The sequence below is a fragment of the Sardina pilchardus genome, chromosome 23, assembly GCF_963854185.1.
Source record: "Sardina pilchardus chromosome 23, fSarPil1.1, whole genome shotgun sequence".
NCBI classification, from domain to species: Eukaryota; Metazoa; Chordata; class Actinopteri; order Clupeiformes; family Clupeidae; genus Sardina; species Sardina pilchardus.
This window is the reverse complement of record NC_085016.1, coordinates 8,530,983-8,545,982: the sequence shown is the minus strand read 5'-3', so window position 1 is coordinate 8,545,982 and position 15,000 is coordinate 8,530,983. Positions and strand designations below refer to the sequence as shown.

Here is a 15,000-nt window from a genome sequence, read left to right as displayed (position 1 = left end):
TTTCTGGTCTGCAATTACCAAAAATCAATGCGGGCCCTCTTTTTAATCTCAGAAATGTTGTTAATTACCAATGACTGTTTTAACGATTTCTAGTAATCCGGATTTAATTAAGGAGGGCTAAATGGCACATTCTTGAGCGGTCTTCAAAGGGACGGCCTCTTCATTAGGACGAAGGCCTGTACACAGAGGGCACCACAAACAAAAGGAGTGGATGTGAGAGGAGAGGGGAGGAGAGGAGAGGAGGAAAAGAGCAGCACTTGCCTTCTGGGCCAACTCCGACGCCCTCTGCTCGTACTCATCAGCCCGGGCTTTATCCACACACACATCTGAGAAGGAGGGGGAGGGGGAGGGGGAGGTGGAGACGAAAGAGAGGAGGAGGAGGAGGAGGAAAGAAGGAGGACAAGAAGGGCAAATAAGTGGCATATATTTGACATTTATACGTTCACAGTGTCCACATACAGTATGTGCACTTGTAGTAGGAGAGCCAGCTCCCTCCCTCACCCACTCGTTCACACACACACACACACACACACACACACACACACACACACACACACACCTATTAGATGGCTGAAGTCCACATCCAGACGTTTGCGGTAGGCGAAGTCAGGATCGGTGCCACTGCGATGTAGAACAATCTGTGACACGCACTCATCTATGACCTTAAAATACTGAGGCCTGAGAAAGAGAGAGACACACGCACAAACAACATGGTAAAGACGTTCATCACTGAAATGGTTATTAGTGCTTTAGACTTCAATAGATCCAATCAAATTCACAAAGAAAAAAAAAAGAAAAAAAAAAGAAATCCAATAAAGAACATCAAACACTGATTTGCACGTGATAATCATGATAAATGAATAGTGTGTGTGTGTGTGTGGGGGGGGGGGGTCATTGAGAGGCATCTTTGAGACTAATCAAAGACCAGAAATGCTCAAAAGGCTCAAGTATGGCTCCCAATTCTCTGGAGATGGCGAGGGAGGGAGGAAGGGAATGGGAGGGCATCTGTATTGCTGGACCCATTATGAGGAGAGGGATAGCCGGGTCCATCCACCTGTTTGAGGTGCCCTTGATCATGCCTTTGCAAGCTTTCATCTACCAACCATGGCTTTGTCAGGTAGCTCATATCCTGTGCCACCACCATTGTGGACAGAAAGACAGGGGATTGCCAAATGGCTTATATTAAAAACAACGAACACAGCCTGGTCCAGATAAAACAAATAAATAAATAAAAAAGCCAGGTTCAAATATCCATGTAGAAAATGTTTGTATTGATGTAAAAAATATAGCACTTTTGTGATTCACTTTCTGATGGTGAGAGACAAGGGTGACATTTAAAAAAAAAAAAAAAGGTTTTGTGGCTCAGCTCTACACCCGATACCTAACCTTAAAACTAGATACATGTCCATGCGTGCAATAATAAACTGACCCCACAACTAGTTAATATATGTCCCAATGGTAATGTAATCACAGATACACAAAGTAGGCTTAGTATGGCTGTTTGTAGGCTGCCCCTACTGTGAGTGCTCTCTAAGGTGCATGCAGACATACACTGCACCATCGCTTTAGAGATGCATGGTGTGAATCCACTGGACTGGATAATGAACCTGCTTGACTCTCTCTCTCTCTCAGGCAGTTTGCCCCCATGTCTCTCTTCAGTTAGTTGCTCTGTTTATGGTAAGCGTGTGCATGTGTGTGACTATGTACTACCACTTTTCCTCAATGCCGGCTTTACCCCCAGTGGGGTCCGCGGATTTCATCTTAACGCTGTAAGACACACACATTCACACGCGGCGCACAGCCGCACACAGAAGCTGACCCGTTAGCAGTCAGGTCAGAAATGCACGAGGCACAGCCACTGGACTGGATAATGAACCTGTTCAGCTCAGCTCTCTGCCTTATTTGCCTCTACAGCATACCTCTCTTCCTCTTGCCCTCCTTTCTTCTCTCTCTCTCTCTCTCTCTCTCTCTCTCTCTCTCTCTCTCTCTCTCTCACATCCCATCTTCCCCTTCATCTACATCTCGCCTGTCCCACCTTCTCTTCTTTCACCCCCCCCCCTCCCTTTCAGTTCTTTATTTGTCTCTGTCTTCTCTCCCCCCCCCCCCCCCCCCCCCCCGCCCCCCCTCCCTTCTCTTTTCCCTGGCCTACTGGATCGGTGGGACAGGAGCAGAGTGGCTCGATGTCCCCGTGTCTGAGATTAAGTGGGCCGCGGCTCTTTATTGATTTTCGGGCTGAGCGGCGTGGAGAGTGCGCTGGGCGCCGCGAGCAATGGCAGCCCTTGTTAAAATCTTATCTAAAATCAAGGTCTCTTCAACCTTTCCACCGCCACCTGCCTCCCCGTAATTGGACACATTAAAACGTCCGAGAGGCGGAGTTGTGTGAGAGGGTGTGTGCACGTGTGTGTGTGTGTGTGTGTGTGTGTGTGTGTGTGTGTGTGTGTGTATGCATGGCGGGCATGTGCAGGTGTGCATTTGCGTGTGAGGAGGGATTTTGGAATAAAACAGATTAAAGGCAGGGTAGACCACAAATGGACACTGGAGGTTCAGAGCTTTTGAATGGAAATGTGAGAGAGAGTGTGAGTGTGTGTGTGTGTGTGTGTGTGTGTGCACGTGTGGGTGTTTGGAATAAAAGTGATTACAAACATGGAGACTTCAAATGAAGGTAGAAATCATTTGAAGTCACAAAGCTTTTAAATGTAAGGAAGTGTGTGTGTGTGTGTGTGTGTGTGTGTGTGTGTGTGTGTGTGTGTGTGTGTGTGTGTGTGTGTGTGTGTGCGCGTGTGCATGACAGCGGAACTGCTGGAGTGGGACCTGCTGTCAATCTGTTGGTGGCTAAAAATTACACTGTTGAATCCCATAGTGGGCACCAACCCACCTGCCCCACTCCCAGTCATTCTCCAACTACTAATCCATCTGTATCTTGCTCTCTCTCTCTCTCTCTCTCACTCTCTCTATTAGGGGGCAGATTGCTCAACAGCTTGTTTCCCTGCATGGGTTTAGGGTTAACATAAACACTCTCCACATAACCATCGAAAAAAAAAACTCTCTGTAATATCATCTGCGGTAAATGTGCTATGGCTCTCATTCTCCCTCTTTCACATTTCCCCCCCTCATGCTGACGGCCTCTATTGGGATTCTCTCCCTCTCTCGCTCGCTCGCTCGTCCCTTTTTTTGTCTGTTGGCCTTTCTCCTCCCATCATTGCATTATGTTTATGCAACTCATAGCATTTAGAAAATGCATTTTGGATTTCACACTGTGATTCTGGCTTTCCTGGCACGCCACTCTCCATGTAAAAACAAGGAGACCACACATCATGTCACCAGGCCTGTTGTGCCAACATCCTTTGGACCCATAATGACAGAAATGCAAAGGTGCAAGAACAATAACCGTTGCATTATGTTTATGTGGCAACTCCACTCACGGAGAGTCTCGGGCATAGCCATAAACACCACCCAGTAATCTCTCCATCCCTCTGGCTCTATCTCTCGTGGTGGTGCTGCATGACGACCTTTCCGTGCGCTTTTACAGTGACTGACAGATGTCTGGAGGCACGTCGGCACAGTGATGGCCACAGTGATGTCTTTTTGATGTGCACATAGGGACAACAAGAGAGCCGATACGGGGTTGGTGTGTGTGTGTGTGTGTGTGTGTGTGTGTGTGTGTATAAAATGGAAAAACAGGGGGGTTGTATGTCGTTTAGGACACGTTTTTCTCTCGCACACCTGAGCAGAGAGAACCATAAAACAGGCTTTGACTGGCAGAGATGGGGAGTGGTCTATCACCCTCGAGTACATGTTTTTGAATATCAAAACTGAAAAAAAAAAAAAAAGCAGTGCAGTGGAATAAGAGCTGAAAATGTCTTTTTTATGTTGTTTTTGTCTTTTTTTTGCAGCAACATTACATCTCGCATTAATTTTCAACTTATTTCTGGAGCAGAGCGAGGTGTAAACAGCGCGTTTTGGAGGTGCCACTGGACCCCGAGCGGCAGAGGAGCGGGCCAGAAGGCAGCGCCACTCAACAGATGGCATCTATGTTTAGCCCGCGAGAGAGAGAGGCGCCCATTCTGCGTCACCTCCTCATACACACACACACACACGGCAAAGGGAAGCAGCAAGGGGTGTATGTGTGTGTGTGTGTGTGTGTGTGTGTGTGTTAGCGTGAGTGCATGTGTGTGTGTGTGTGCGTGTGTGTGTGTGTGTGTGTGCGTGTGTGTGTGTGTGTGCGTGCGTGCGTGCGTGCGCACGCGCACGTGTGTGTGTGTGTGTGTGGGGGGGGGGGGGGGGGGGGCTAGTGTCTGCCCAGGCCACAGAGCCAAGCACAAACAAATGTGTCACTGTAGTAACCTTCTTCACCGGAATTGTCCACACACAGGATAATTAGAGGGAGATGAAGGCAAGACGAGGCGAAGCATATGGCTTTCCCAGCTAAAAAAACATGCCAATCAGGATAAAAGAGTCGGAGGGAGGCACAGCGTGATTGCTGGAGAGTTCTGCCTGCACTAGCGGAATGCGGGACATGTATGTGTATGTGTATGTGTGTGTGTATGTGTGTATGTGTGTGTGTGTGTTTGTGTGTGTGTGTGTGTGTGTGTGTGTGTACATATCATTTTTTCCCATTTTTCTTTTTAAGTCCTGCTGCTAGAGAATGAATACTTTGTAACGAGAAGCTCAGTTATTTATCTTTACTAAATGTATTGCCTAAGAAATGAAAACTGACGTTGCTCTCACAAAAAAAAAAGTATTTTATGTCTAAGAGTATGATGAGTTTTCCAAACTAAAAACACCCATTTAGCAGGACTGAAAAGTCGTTGTGATTATCCATGCAAAACACTTCTGATTCCACACACACACCACCACGCTAGAAAAGACATCAGCTTTTCCCTGTGAGAGTTGATGACAAGAGTGAAATATGGGATAATAGGATTTTTGAAGACTAAAAGCTGGTGTCACGTCTGGTAATGATTTTGTCTTACGTTGCACTGGCATGTACAGTACAGTATGCAAGGACATGCAAATTGTAGGTGTGCGGGATTGTGGTGTTGCTTTGTGCTCTGTGTACTGATGAGTCTATGTGTGTGTGTGTGTGTGTGTGTGTGTGTGTGTGTGTGTGTGTGTGTGTGTGTACGTATGTGTACATATGTGTGTGTACGTGTGTGTGTGCATATATGTATATGTATGTGTGTGTACAGACAGTATGTATGTGTACGTACGTATGTGTGTGTGTGTGTGTGTGTGTGTGTGTGTGTGTGTGCTTACGTATGTATGTGTGTGTGTGTTGTTGGCAAGGTCAGCAGTTACCTGACGAAGTAGTCGTTCCTGACGAGCATGAGGTGCTGCAGGATGGAGAGGAAGTGGCTCTCGGCTGGCGTCTCCCGCACCACACTCAGCACAACATTATACACATCCCCCACATCAGTGAGCAGGGTTAAGGAGCACCACACACACACCCAACTTTCCACAAAGACACACACACACAGACACACGAACACACGCACACACGCAGACACACGCACACAGTAGAGCCGGAAGGAAACACAGAAATACAGAAATGTCTGCACATTAACGCCTATGTTAACAACTAGGCAAAAGCAATTGCTGAAGGTATGTAAGTGAATTAACAGTAGCAAGGATAGCGAAGGGAAGAGGGAAGAGGACATTGCATCAGCACAGCCTATTTATACACCGAAAAAAAAATCTCTGTTTCAAAGTTTTAACACTTCAAGAAACCAGAACAGGCTCTGGTAGGAAAGTCCCCACCACTGTCCCTTAATTAACAAGCAACCCGCATGATTCTAAATAAATAAATTCATACATGCATACATGAACGCACACCCACACATACCAACGAGCACCTGATTGGTCATGCCACAGTGGGGGTCTTTAAAGCATTGCCTTTAAGAGAGCGCCCATGAATCAGAATAAATTATGGCAGAAATTAAACGGGATACAATGAAACACATCAAACACTCTCAGGCACTGGCAAAGCATTAACAGTGTAATATTCGTTTTGAATGAGTGACACTTCATTGCTTGAGATTAAAAAGCTTGGGGTAGAAGCCTGTCAGAGGAAGTGTGTGCATATTAGAGAAAGCGTGTGTGTGTGTGTGTGTGTGTGTGTGTGTGTGTGTGTGTGTGTGTGTGTGTGTGTGTGTGTGTGTGTGTGTGTGTGTGTGTGTGTGTGTGTGTGTGTGTGTGTGTGTGTGTGTGTGTGTGTGTGTGTGTGTGTGTGTGTGTGTGTGCGCGCGCGTGTGTGTGTGTGTGTGTGTGTGTGTGTGTGTCTGAATATTGAAATGAGTGTGCTAGGACATTTGGGTCTCTGGCTGGGTAACTCGTGCTGTGCATATGCATATATATATGTGCATGTGCGAACATGTGCATGTGTGTGTGTGCATGTGTGTGTGTGTGTGCCTATGAGTGAGCGCAAGCACGTAAGCCCCCATGGGGAGCAGTTAAAAGGATATTCCAGTTCACTTTTGATGTCCTCGAGGCGGTGCGAGAACTCAATCATGTCCTCCTCTTTGTGCTCCTCAAAGACCTTCAGCTGGATGTCCAGAGCCTCGTTCCTCACGGCCCCCAGATGCTGCAGAGGACGATGAAAGAGGGAAGGGCAAGACACACAGAGAGAGAGAGAGAGAGAGAGAGAGAGAGCGGGAAATGAGTGACAAAACACTGGCACGGAATAATAGCGCCAGCTGCTCCGTTCCTGCCTGGCGTCAGACCTCTCCTCCTCCTCCTCCTCCTCATCCTCTCTTCTCTTCTCTTGCTGCTGCCCAGCAGAGGGAAGTAGCCATGTTGAACCTGGACACGACAGGCTTGATGGAGGAATAGATAAGACAGTGGGGGCAGATAACTGAAATCTATCTGTCTGTCTGTCTGTCTGCGCCGTAATCAGTCCATCTCTCGCCGGGCGCCATTTTCCACTAGCTGCTGTGCAGAGCCGTTTTTGGACTGCACTCCATTTGTTTTAATTCCCCACCAGCTAAAGCTCACACCAGGGAATAGAAATGAACCAGGAAGAAAAGAGCAAAAGCACAGAGTAGTAAACTAGACAGAGAGAGACAGAAAGAAAAGAAAGAAAGAAAGGGAAGAGAGTTATGACACTATGACTAATTGAGTACTGTCAGTTAACAGCTACCAGTGAGGCGTAAATGATTCCCCATGTCATATCCCAAAGCGTCACTCGATAGGACGTTTTCATTTGAATCTGGTGCAAGGTGGCCTAGAGGGCTCAAAGGCTGGGTGGGTGGTCTCAAGGTGGGCGACAGGGCTCAGGGCTGGGTGGGGTGTCTGTGGGTGGGAAGCAAACTTACCGGTAACGCCTCCTTGAGACCACAGCGCATGAACTCGTTCCGCAGGTGCAGCCTGAAGTCCAGCTCCTCAGGTGAGGTCACCAGCGCGTTGATCAGCTGCATGCACGCAACCTGCAAGGAAGGACAACACACACACACGTCAGCACAACAACACACACGTCAGTACAACACACACACGTCAGTACAACACACACACGTCAGTACAACAACACACACGCGTCAGTACAACACACACACGTCAGTACAACACACACACGTCAGTACAACACACACACGTCAGTACAACACACACACACACACACGTCAGCACATCACACACGTCAGTACAACAACACACACGTCAGTATAACAACACACACGTCAGTACAACACACACACACGTCAGCTCAACAACACACACGTCAGTACAACAACACACACGCGTCAGTACAACACACACACGTCAGTACAACACACACACGTCAGTACAACACACACACGTCAGTACAACACACACACACACACGTCAGCACATCACACACGTCAGTACAACAACACAAACGTCAGTATAACAACACACACGTCAGTACAACACACACACACGTCAGCTCAACAACACACACGTCAGTACAACAACACACACGTCAGAACAACAACACACACGTCAGTACAACAACACACACGTCAGCACAACACACACACACGTCAGCTCAACAACACACACACACGTCAGCTCAACAACACACACGTCAGTACAACAACACACACGTCAGAACAACAACACACACGTCAGCACAACAACACACACACACGTCAGTACAACAACACACACGTCAGCACAACACACACGTCAGTACAACAACACACACGTCAGCTCAACAACACACACACGTCAGCTCAACAACACACACACACACGTCAGCTCAACAACACACACGTCAGCTCAACAACACACACGTCAGCACAACAACACACACGTCAGAACAACAACACACACGTCAGCACAACAACACACACACACGTCAGCTCAACAACACACACACACGTCAGCTCAACAACACACACACACGTCAGCTCAACAACACACACACACGTCAGCTCAACAACACACACACACGTCAGCTCAACAACACACACGTCAGTACAACAACACACACGTCAGCACAACACACACGTCAGCACAACACACACACACGTCAGCTCAACAACACACACACACGTCAGCACAACAACACACACACACACACGTCAGCACAACACACACACGCGTCAGTACAACAACACACATGTCAGCACAACACACACGTCAGTACAACAACACACACGTCAGCACAACACACAAGTCAGTACAACAACAGACATGTCAGTACAACAACACACATGTCAGTACAACAACACACACGTCAGCACAACACACACACGAGGCCGGTCAGGGACAAAGTGAGTGTGTGTCTGGATGACGGAAGGGGATTATTTTTTTGGTTCAAAATGAAACAAGGTCTGGTAATAACAAGACGGAAAACACAGTAAATTCCTCTTCCTCTATGTTTCAAAAAGCAACACGGAGACAGACAAAGGTCAACGGCTGATCACTGAGCTCAGTAAGCTGTGCACTGGCTCTGTGGAGCTGTGCTTGTTTTCGAATGAGAAGGTTGTGTGTGCATACGTAAAATATCTCTGTCTATAAGTGTGTATGTGTATGTATATGTGTGTGTGTGTGTGTGTGTGTGTGTGTGTGTGTGTGTGTGTGAGACCAGTGGTGCATGCCGGAGTTATGGCTGTAAACGAGGGACACATTTTTCTTTCTTTTTCTTTTTCTTTTTTTGTTGGGGGGGGGGGGGGGTGGTGGTGGCGTGTGTTCACGCCTTAGTGTGTGTGTGTTGAGGCGGAAATGAGCGATTATCGCCACACACACCACGTTAGGCTGCAGCAAGATTGGCAATTATCTGGAGTAGTGAATCACATCAGCAATGAATCGCTAAATAGTGTGCCGTGTACTGGATTGCACGCGGGTTTTGTGCACTTGCGTGTGTGTGTGTGTGTGTGTGCACACAAGTGCATGCATAGCAAAATCAACACAATTGAGATTACCTAAGCACATCTGTATTACATTACAGTGTAATCGTGTCTCTCCTGCGTTTGGGGGAGAAACAAATTACCATTCCACAGTGCCACAGGTGGGGACAAAGGGGACATGCGCTGATTTTAAAAGGGAAACGTACTGTAGCAATCACAAACAGCACACCATTCATCCAAACATACACACATTCTATTTTATTTTTACCTATTTTTTGTCTATTTTTAGCTGTTTGTTAACTTGCACCTGTACGGCACAGTGGTCAGTGTGAAGTGTATTTTATATGTGCCTTATAAATACATTTCACTTACTTACTTACTTACATCCATAATCAGGGTGCTTGCTCTTTTGTCAACTAAAAATTCCAGACTTTTTCCAACCTTTTTCCAAACGTATAATTTTTTCTTCAAGACCTCGACATTTTGTAGTTTTGAGAGTCAGGCTGCCAACACGCAATCATTTTTACTCTATAATAGTAGTGTAATGAGATGTAATGCAGATTGCAACCATACCGAGACCCCCATGGCAGGACCATCTCCCTCCCAAAGACCCTCTCAGATGCCCATGGCAGGATCAACCTTAGGATTGATTCTAACTCTGGACTATCACGATTCATTATCACGATTATTAAACGTGATTACTCAGTGATTTTGGATCTATCATCCATATTCACATAAATTCACTGTCATGAAATGATGGATTTTGATTGCAAATGGAAAAAAAAAATGAAATCTCAAAAGTCGCAAAATTGTGGAGGGTATATCAGTCATGTTCAGTCTGAGTACTTGCATCAGTTCTTCATGAGCTACACTTCAAGACTTTTCCAAGACTTTTCTACAAAATTCCAAACTTTTCAAGGTCTGGAAAAAGGCACTTTAAAATTCCATACCTTTTAAGACTTTCAAGACTTGAGCAAGCACCCTGCATAATACACACAAAGCAATTGAATGTCCAAAAGCGAGGGAAGCTACATTATTTACCCGACCAAAACCACAAGTGTAGATGGGGACAGAAAGTTTATTGCCCCATGAAGACAAATGCATATTGTGCAAATAGCGTTTAAATCACAGCGTGCCATACATATGTTCACAGACAACATTCTACACAAACATTCACAGCATTTGACACTAGTACACTATACCACACACACACACACACATTAACACATGTGGTGTATTGCTGTAGGGAGTTAAAGTAAGAACAAAGAGAATGGGAAAGAGATAGAACAGCAAACACGTCTCAAGTCAAAAGCAAAAAGAACAAAGAGCTACAGACAGCACGGATGAAATACCTATAGTCATGTTAACAAAACATGCATGGATAAACACATACAGTACTGTACATACAAACACACATACACACACACACACACAGCAGAAAAGACACGCCTCTCCTGTGTATTGTAGTGAGGTTTCCAACAGACACAACTTCAACATCCATCTGCATCTGCATTCATAGAGGGAAGTCTGTATGTGTGTGTGTGTGTGTGTGTGTGTGTGTGTGTGTGTGTGTGTGTGTGTGTGTGTGTGTGTGTGTGTGTGTGTGTATAAATCTACTTTTGTCACTGCAAAATGCCTATATGGAGAACATATGGGGCCATATGCGAGGGTGGGTGAAGTGGATGATGTGAGATGGAGTGAGACAGATAGAAAGTAAAAGAGGCAGAAATGGGGGGATGAGAGATAAACGTAGAAAAGGAAAGTTAAACAGGGATGCAAAGACGAGAGCTACAGTAGGAGATGAGAGGAAGGAGGCGAGGAAAGTCCGGGGAGATGAGAATACGGGAGGGGAGTAGACTACAGAAGGAGAGGAAAGGAGAAGGGAGATAAAAAATCAACAGTAGCGAAGGACCCTGAGCGTAGTAGGCCGTGAACTTGCCTGTTGTGTTGTATGAATAAGAGTAGTGACTGCGTCGCTAATAAATTCTGCATGGGGTTAAAAGGGATCAGGGCTTGTCTATTAGTGCTGTGCAGCCCATGGCATCAATAAAATATTACCACAACTCCAAAGTACACAGCATACAGCATAATGGGCCAACTAATGGATCCAAATGGTCTTTGACAAATCCCACCACCTCTGTCTCGAGCTACAAGGTTGCTGCATGTTTGGGGTAGTACCGTTTGTTTGTGTGCATGTCTGTGTGTGTGTGTGTGTGTGTGTGTGTGTGGCTCGGGGGAGCTTTAACACCAAATTGCTGGCAAACCTGTTCTGTAGCTCCATCCAGCCACTATAAATGAATGATGACCTTCAATGAGGCCTTGAGAATGGCAGAGCAACAGGGCCTAAGCCTTTGGTGATGCATGCAAACACACGTACACACACAAAGGGAGGGAGGGAGGGAGGGAGAAGAGAGAGAGAGAGAGAGAGAGAGAGAGAGAGAGAGAGAGAGAGAGAGAGAGAGAGAGAGAGGTAGACAACACACAGGCAAGCCCACACTCCAGTAACTGGCTTGATTCAACAAATCAAAACAACTCGCAAAAATCTTTAATCAACCCATCTGCGAAGATCCAACACATCCCGTTCCCGACGCCTCTGCCACTTTCAGTTGCTGAAATCACACCTACTGCCTACAAATGCCTTGGGAGTGACTAATTACATGACTGTCTCACAACTTACACAGCGTCAACTGAGAAAGAGGGCCTTGCACTGCACAGACTAAAATAAGGACTCCTACAGGGGAAAGAGAGCCAAGTGGGAACGATACAAATAAAGACTAACCAAAGAGAGCGAAGACTGCTTATGGCTGTTCGCACTCCTGTTACAGGTCTACATAACAGTGCAGACTGGCCAACGTTTCATCTGGCCAAGTATGAAACAAGGAGGACTAGGATGCTGTGAGGGAATGCCAGGTCCATTTCTGCTTTTAAGGTAACTTTAAGGATAAATCAGAGTGTTAAATGCCTGGCGTTAAATAATAAATAATAATAATAATGAAATAATCACCAAGATTTAACAGCACAGTAGTGGCAGGACATGGAAAGTGGCCAAGGAACTGGACGACTACACAGAACTGAAACGTGACTTTCTTGTTAAAGCTGCTCAGTGTAAAGAAGAACATTAACTCAAGAGGGGGCTAAGCTGGACTGATGGTCAGAGAAACAACAACCAAATTACTATGATATTAGAGCACTTATGCAATGGAGAAAAATAAATGATTTGGGTTGGGGAAAGTCGATACGTCTGACGGGAGTTACGCACGCACGCACGCACGCACGCACGCACGCACGCACGCACGCACGCACGCACGCACACACCAGAGAGCAAACACACAGAGGCACGCACACACAAACAAACACAAAATGCAAATATTAGTGCTTTGGTCAGTGCCGCAGTCACTGGGTACTGGCTCTCATCCCAGTCAACAGCTGGACAAGAAGATAGGGCCGGACTGGGCCGGGCCATTAAGCAGTGTGTGTGTGTGTGTGTGTGTGTGTGTGTGTGTGAGAATGTGAGTGAGTGAGAGACTGAGTGAGAGAGTGAGTGAGTGAGTAATAGAGAAAGGGCAAGAGAGAGAGAAACAGAGAAAGAGAGAAAGAAAATGAGCTATTTCATGTGTGTGTCTATAAAGAAATTAGTGTGTCTGAAAGCATGCAAATGTATATATTCCTGGGTGTGAGTACCAGAGTAAGTGTGTAAAAGTGTATATGTGGGAGGCAGATAAACAAGGAAAATTGTTGAGAGTTTACCCTTCACAGAGGGAGATATTTGTGTGGTATTCTTCCCATGCACACGGCCACACACACACTGACACACACACGGGAAAACAACAACAAAAAAGGACTTGCCAAGGAGCTTAGCAATGGCTACCACAAATGCACACCCAGACACAAATGTGAGCAGGACAGCTCAATGGATCTAAAGAAACACAGTTCTACTGATACAAACAAACAAACACAGAAAGACCCAAACGACTTTCATAAGAGGAAACTCACAATGCTAGTTGCAATGATACCAGAAGTCTTTGTGTGTGTCTTTTAGTTGAGTCTAATCTCAAATGACCACTCTTATACACAGCTTACTGAAGTAAGGACATATTCACACTAATGTGATTATTACTGGAATTCCCACACCACTGAAGAGGGACATGCTGGCAAGCACAATTTCCCCCACACACACACACACACACACACACACAACACAAACAAACAAACACACTCTCTCTCTCTCTCTCTCTCACACACACACACACACACACACACACACACACACACACACACACACACACACACACACACACACACACACACACACAAACAAACAAACAAACACTCTCTCTCTCACACACACACACACACAGTGTCTCTCTAAAACCCAGACCCACACAAACACAGAAGGCATTTGTGGTTTTAAATTACAGGCACAGCTTCATGGCTTTCTCTTCACCTCCCTCTGCTACCAATTAAAAAGTGAGCGACGTTGGGCTTTTATCAGGAAAAGACAATAGAGGAGTGGGACCACTACAGCTCATGCCACCACAACACTGACACACACACACACACAGAGAGGACAGGACACTCTGACTATCTCATATACAGACAGGAGAAGGTAGAGAAACACACACACACGAGGAATATGAGCCAACACATTGAACCTCTCACAGCAACACTCCAGAGGGACACAAATAAAGCAGTCAGGTCCTTGATGAAGCCAGACAGTTCAACACACTCCATCTCACTCTCACTCTCACACACACACACACACACACACACACACACACACACACACACACACACACACACACACACACACACACACACACACACACACACACACACACACACACACACACACACACACACACACACACACACACACACACACACACACACACACACACACACACACACACACACACACACACACACAAAACGGTTTCTCCCACATCTCTTAAAGATCATGTTGACACCCCATCCCACACTAGCTTTGCTGTGGTAAATGTTGTGACAACGGCCAGGGTGTGTGCAGGATTTCACTCTGTAACATCACCTCATTTTCACTTTCACAATGTGGCAGCTTCAGGCACCAAGCATCTCTTTATAACAGAGTCATAGTTATTCAAGAATATGTAACAGGGATTAAGATGCGTTTCTAACGGTCTTTTCTTTTTTTTGTTGCTGCTGCTGGTTTGAGTGTGTGTTGCTCTACACTGTGGCGAGGGTCAAGGAGCCTTCACCATGCCCTCGCATTCTGAAAGCCTCTCGCTATTTTTCTTGCTATTTTCTATTTTTCCATGCAACTATTGGCTGCTGAATCTACTCCCCTCCTCCACACGTTTCCCGTGTATGTTAGGGGGAACGTCATTGGCGGTGGTTGATTGACTAGGGTAGGCCTACATTCAATATAGCTCATGCTACTTCCTGTTTGAGTGGCGCTTCTCTGTGAGTGTCTGGCACCCAACATAATATTCTTCCTTTCTTTAAGTCCACTACTTCGCTACAACACGCAGCAATTCGAGGAGACAGGTCAACTCGGCGGTACGTCTGTAGTGAGCATCTACAGTACGGAGGAGTTTTTACACTCTTGGCTCCGCTCCTCAGCTGAGTTCTGCCCGCTTCTGTTCTGCTCGTCCGTCAGGAGAAAGAGCTGCAGGAAACAGCAGCCGTGACTGACAGAGGGCTCAGTCTCGCTAGAGGG

General features: G+C 46.2%; 1 protein-coding gene across 1 annotated transcript in view; it reads right to left on the bottom strand.

Annotated features, from left to right (window-relative positions):
- Positions 1-15,000, bottom strand: part of LOC134071480 (protein diaphanous homolog 3-like) — a 234,257-nt gene that overhangs the window by 122,354 nt on the left and 96,903 nt on the right. Inside the window, exons 10-14 of the mRNA XM_062528214.1 lie at positions 7,311-7,421; positions 6,462-6,580; positions 5,299-5,415; positions 560-678; positions 262-326 (exon numbers count right to left, since the gene is read on the bottom strand). Of these exons, the coding sequence (XP_062384198.1) occupies positions 262-326; positions 560-678; positions 5,299-5,415; positions 6,462-6,580; positions 7,311-7,421 (531 nt within the window). The remainder of the gene's footprint in view (positions 1-261; positions 327-559; positions 679-5,298; positions 5,416-6,461; positions 6,581-7,310; positions 7,422-15,000) is intronic.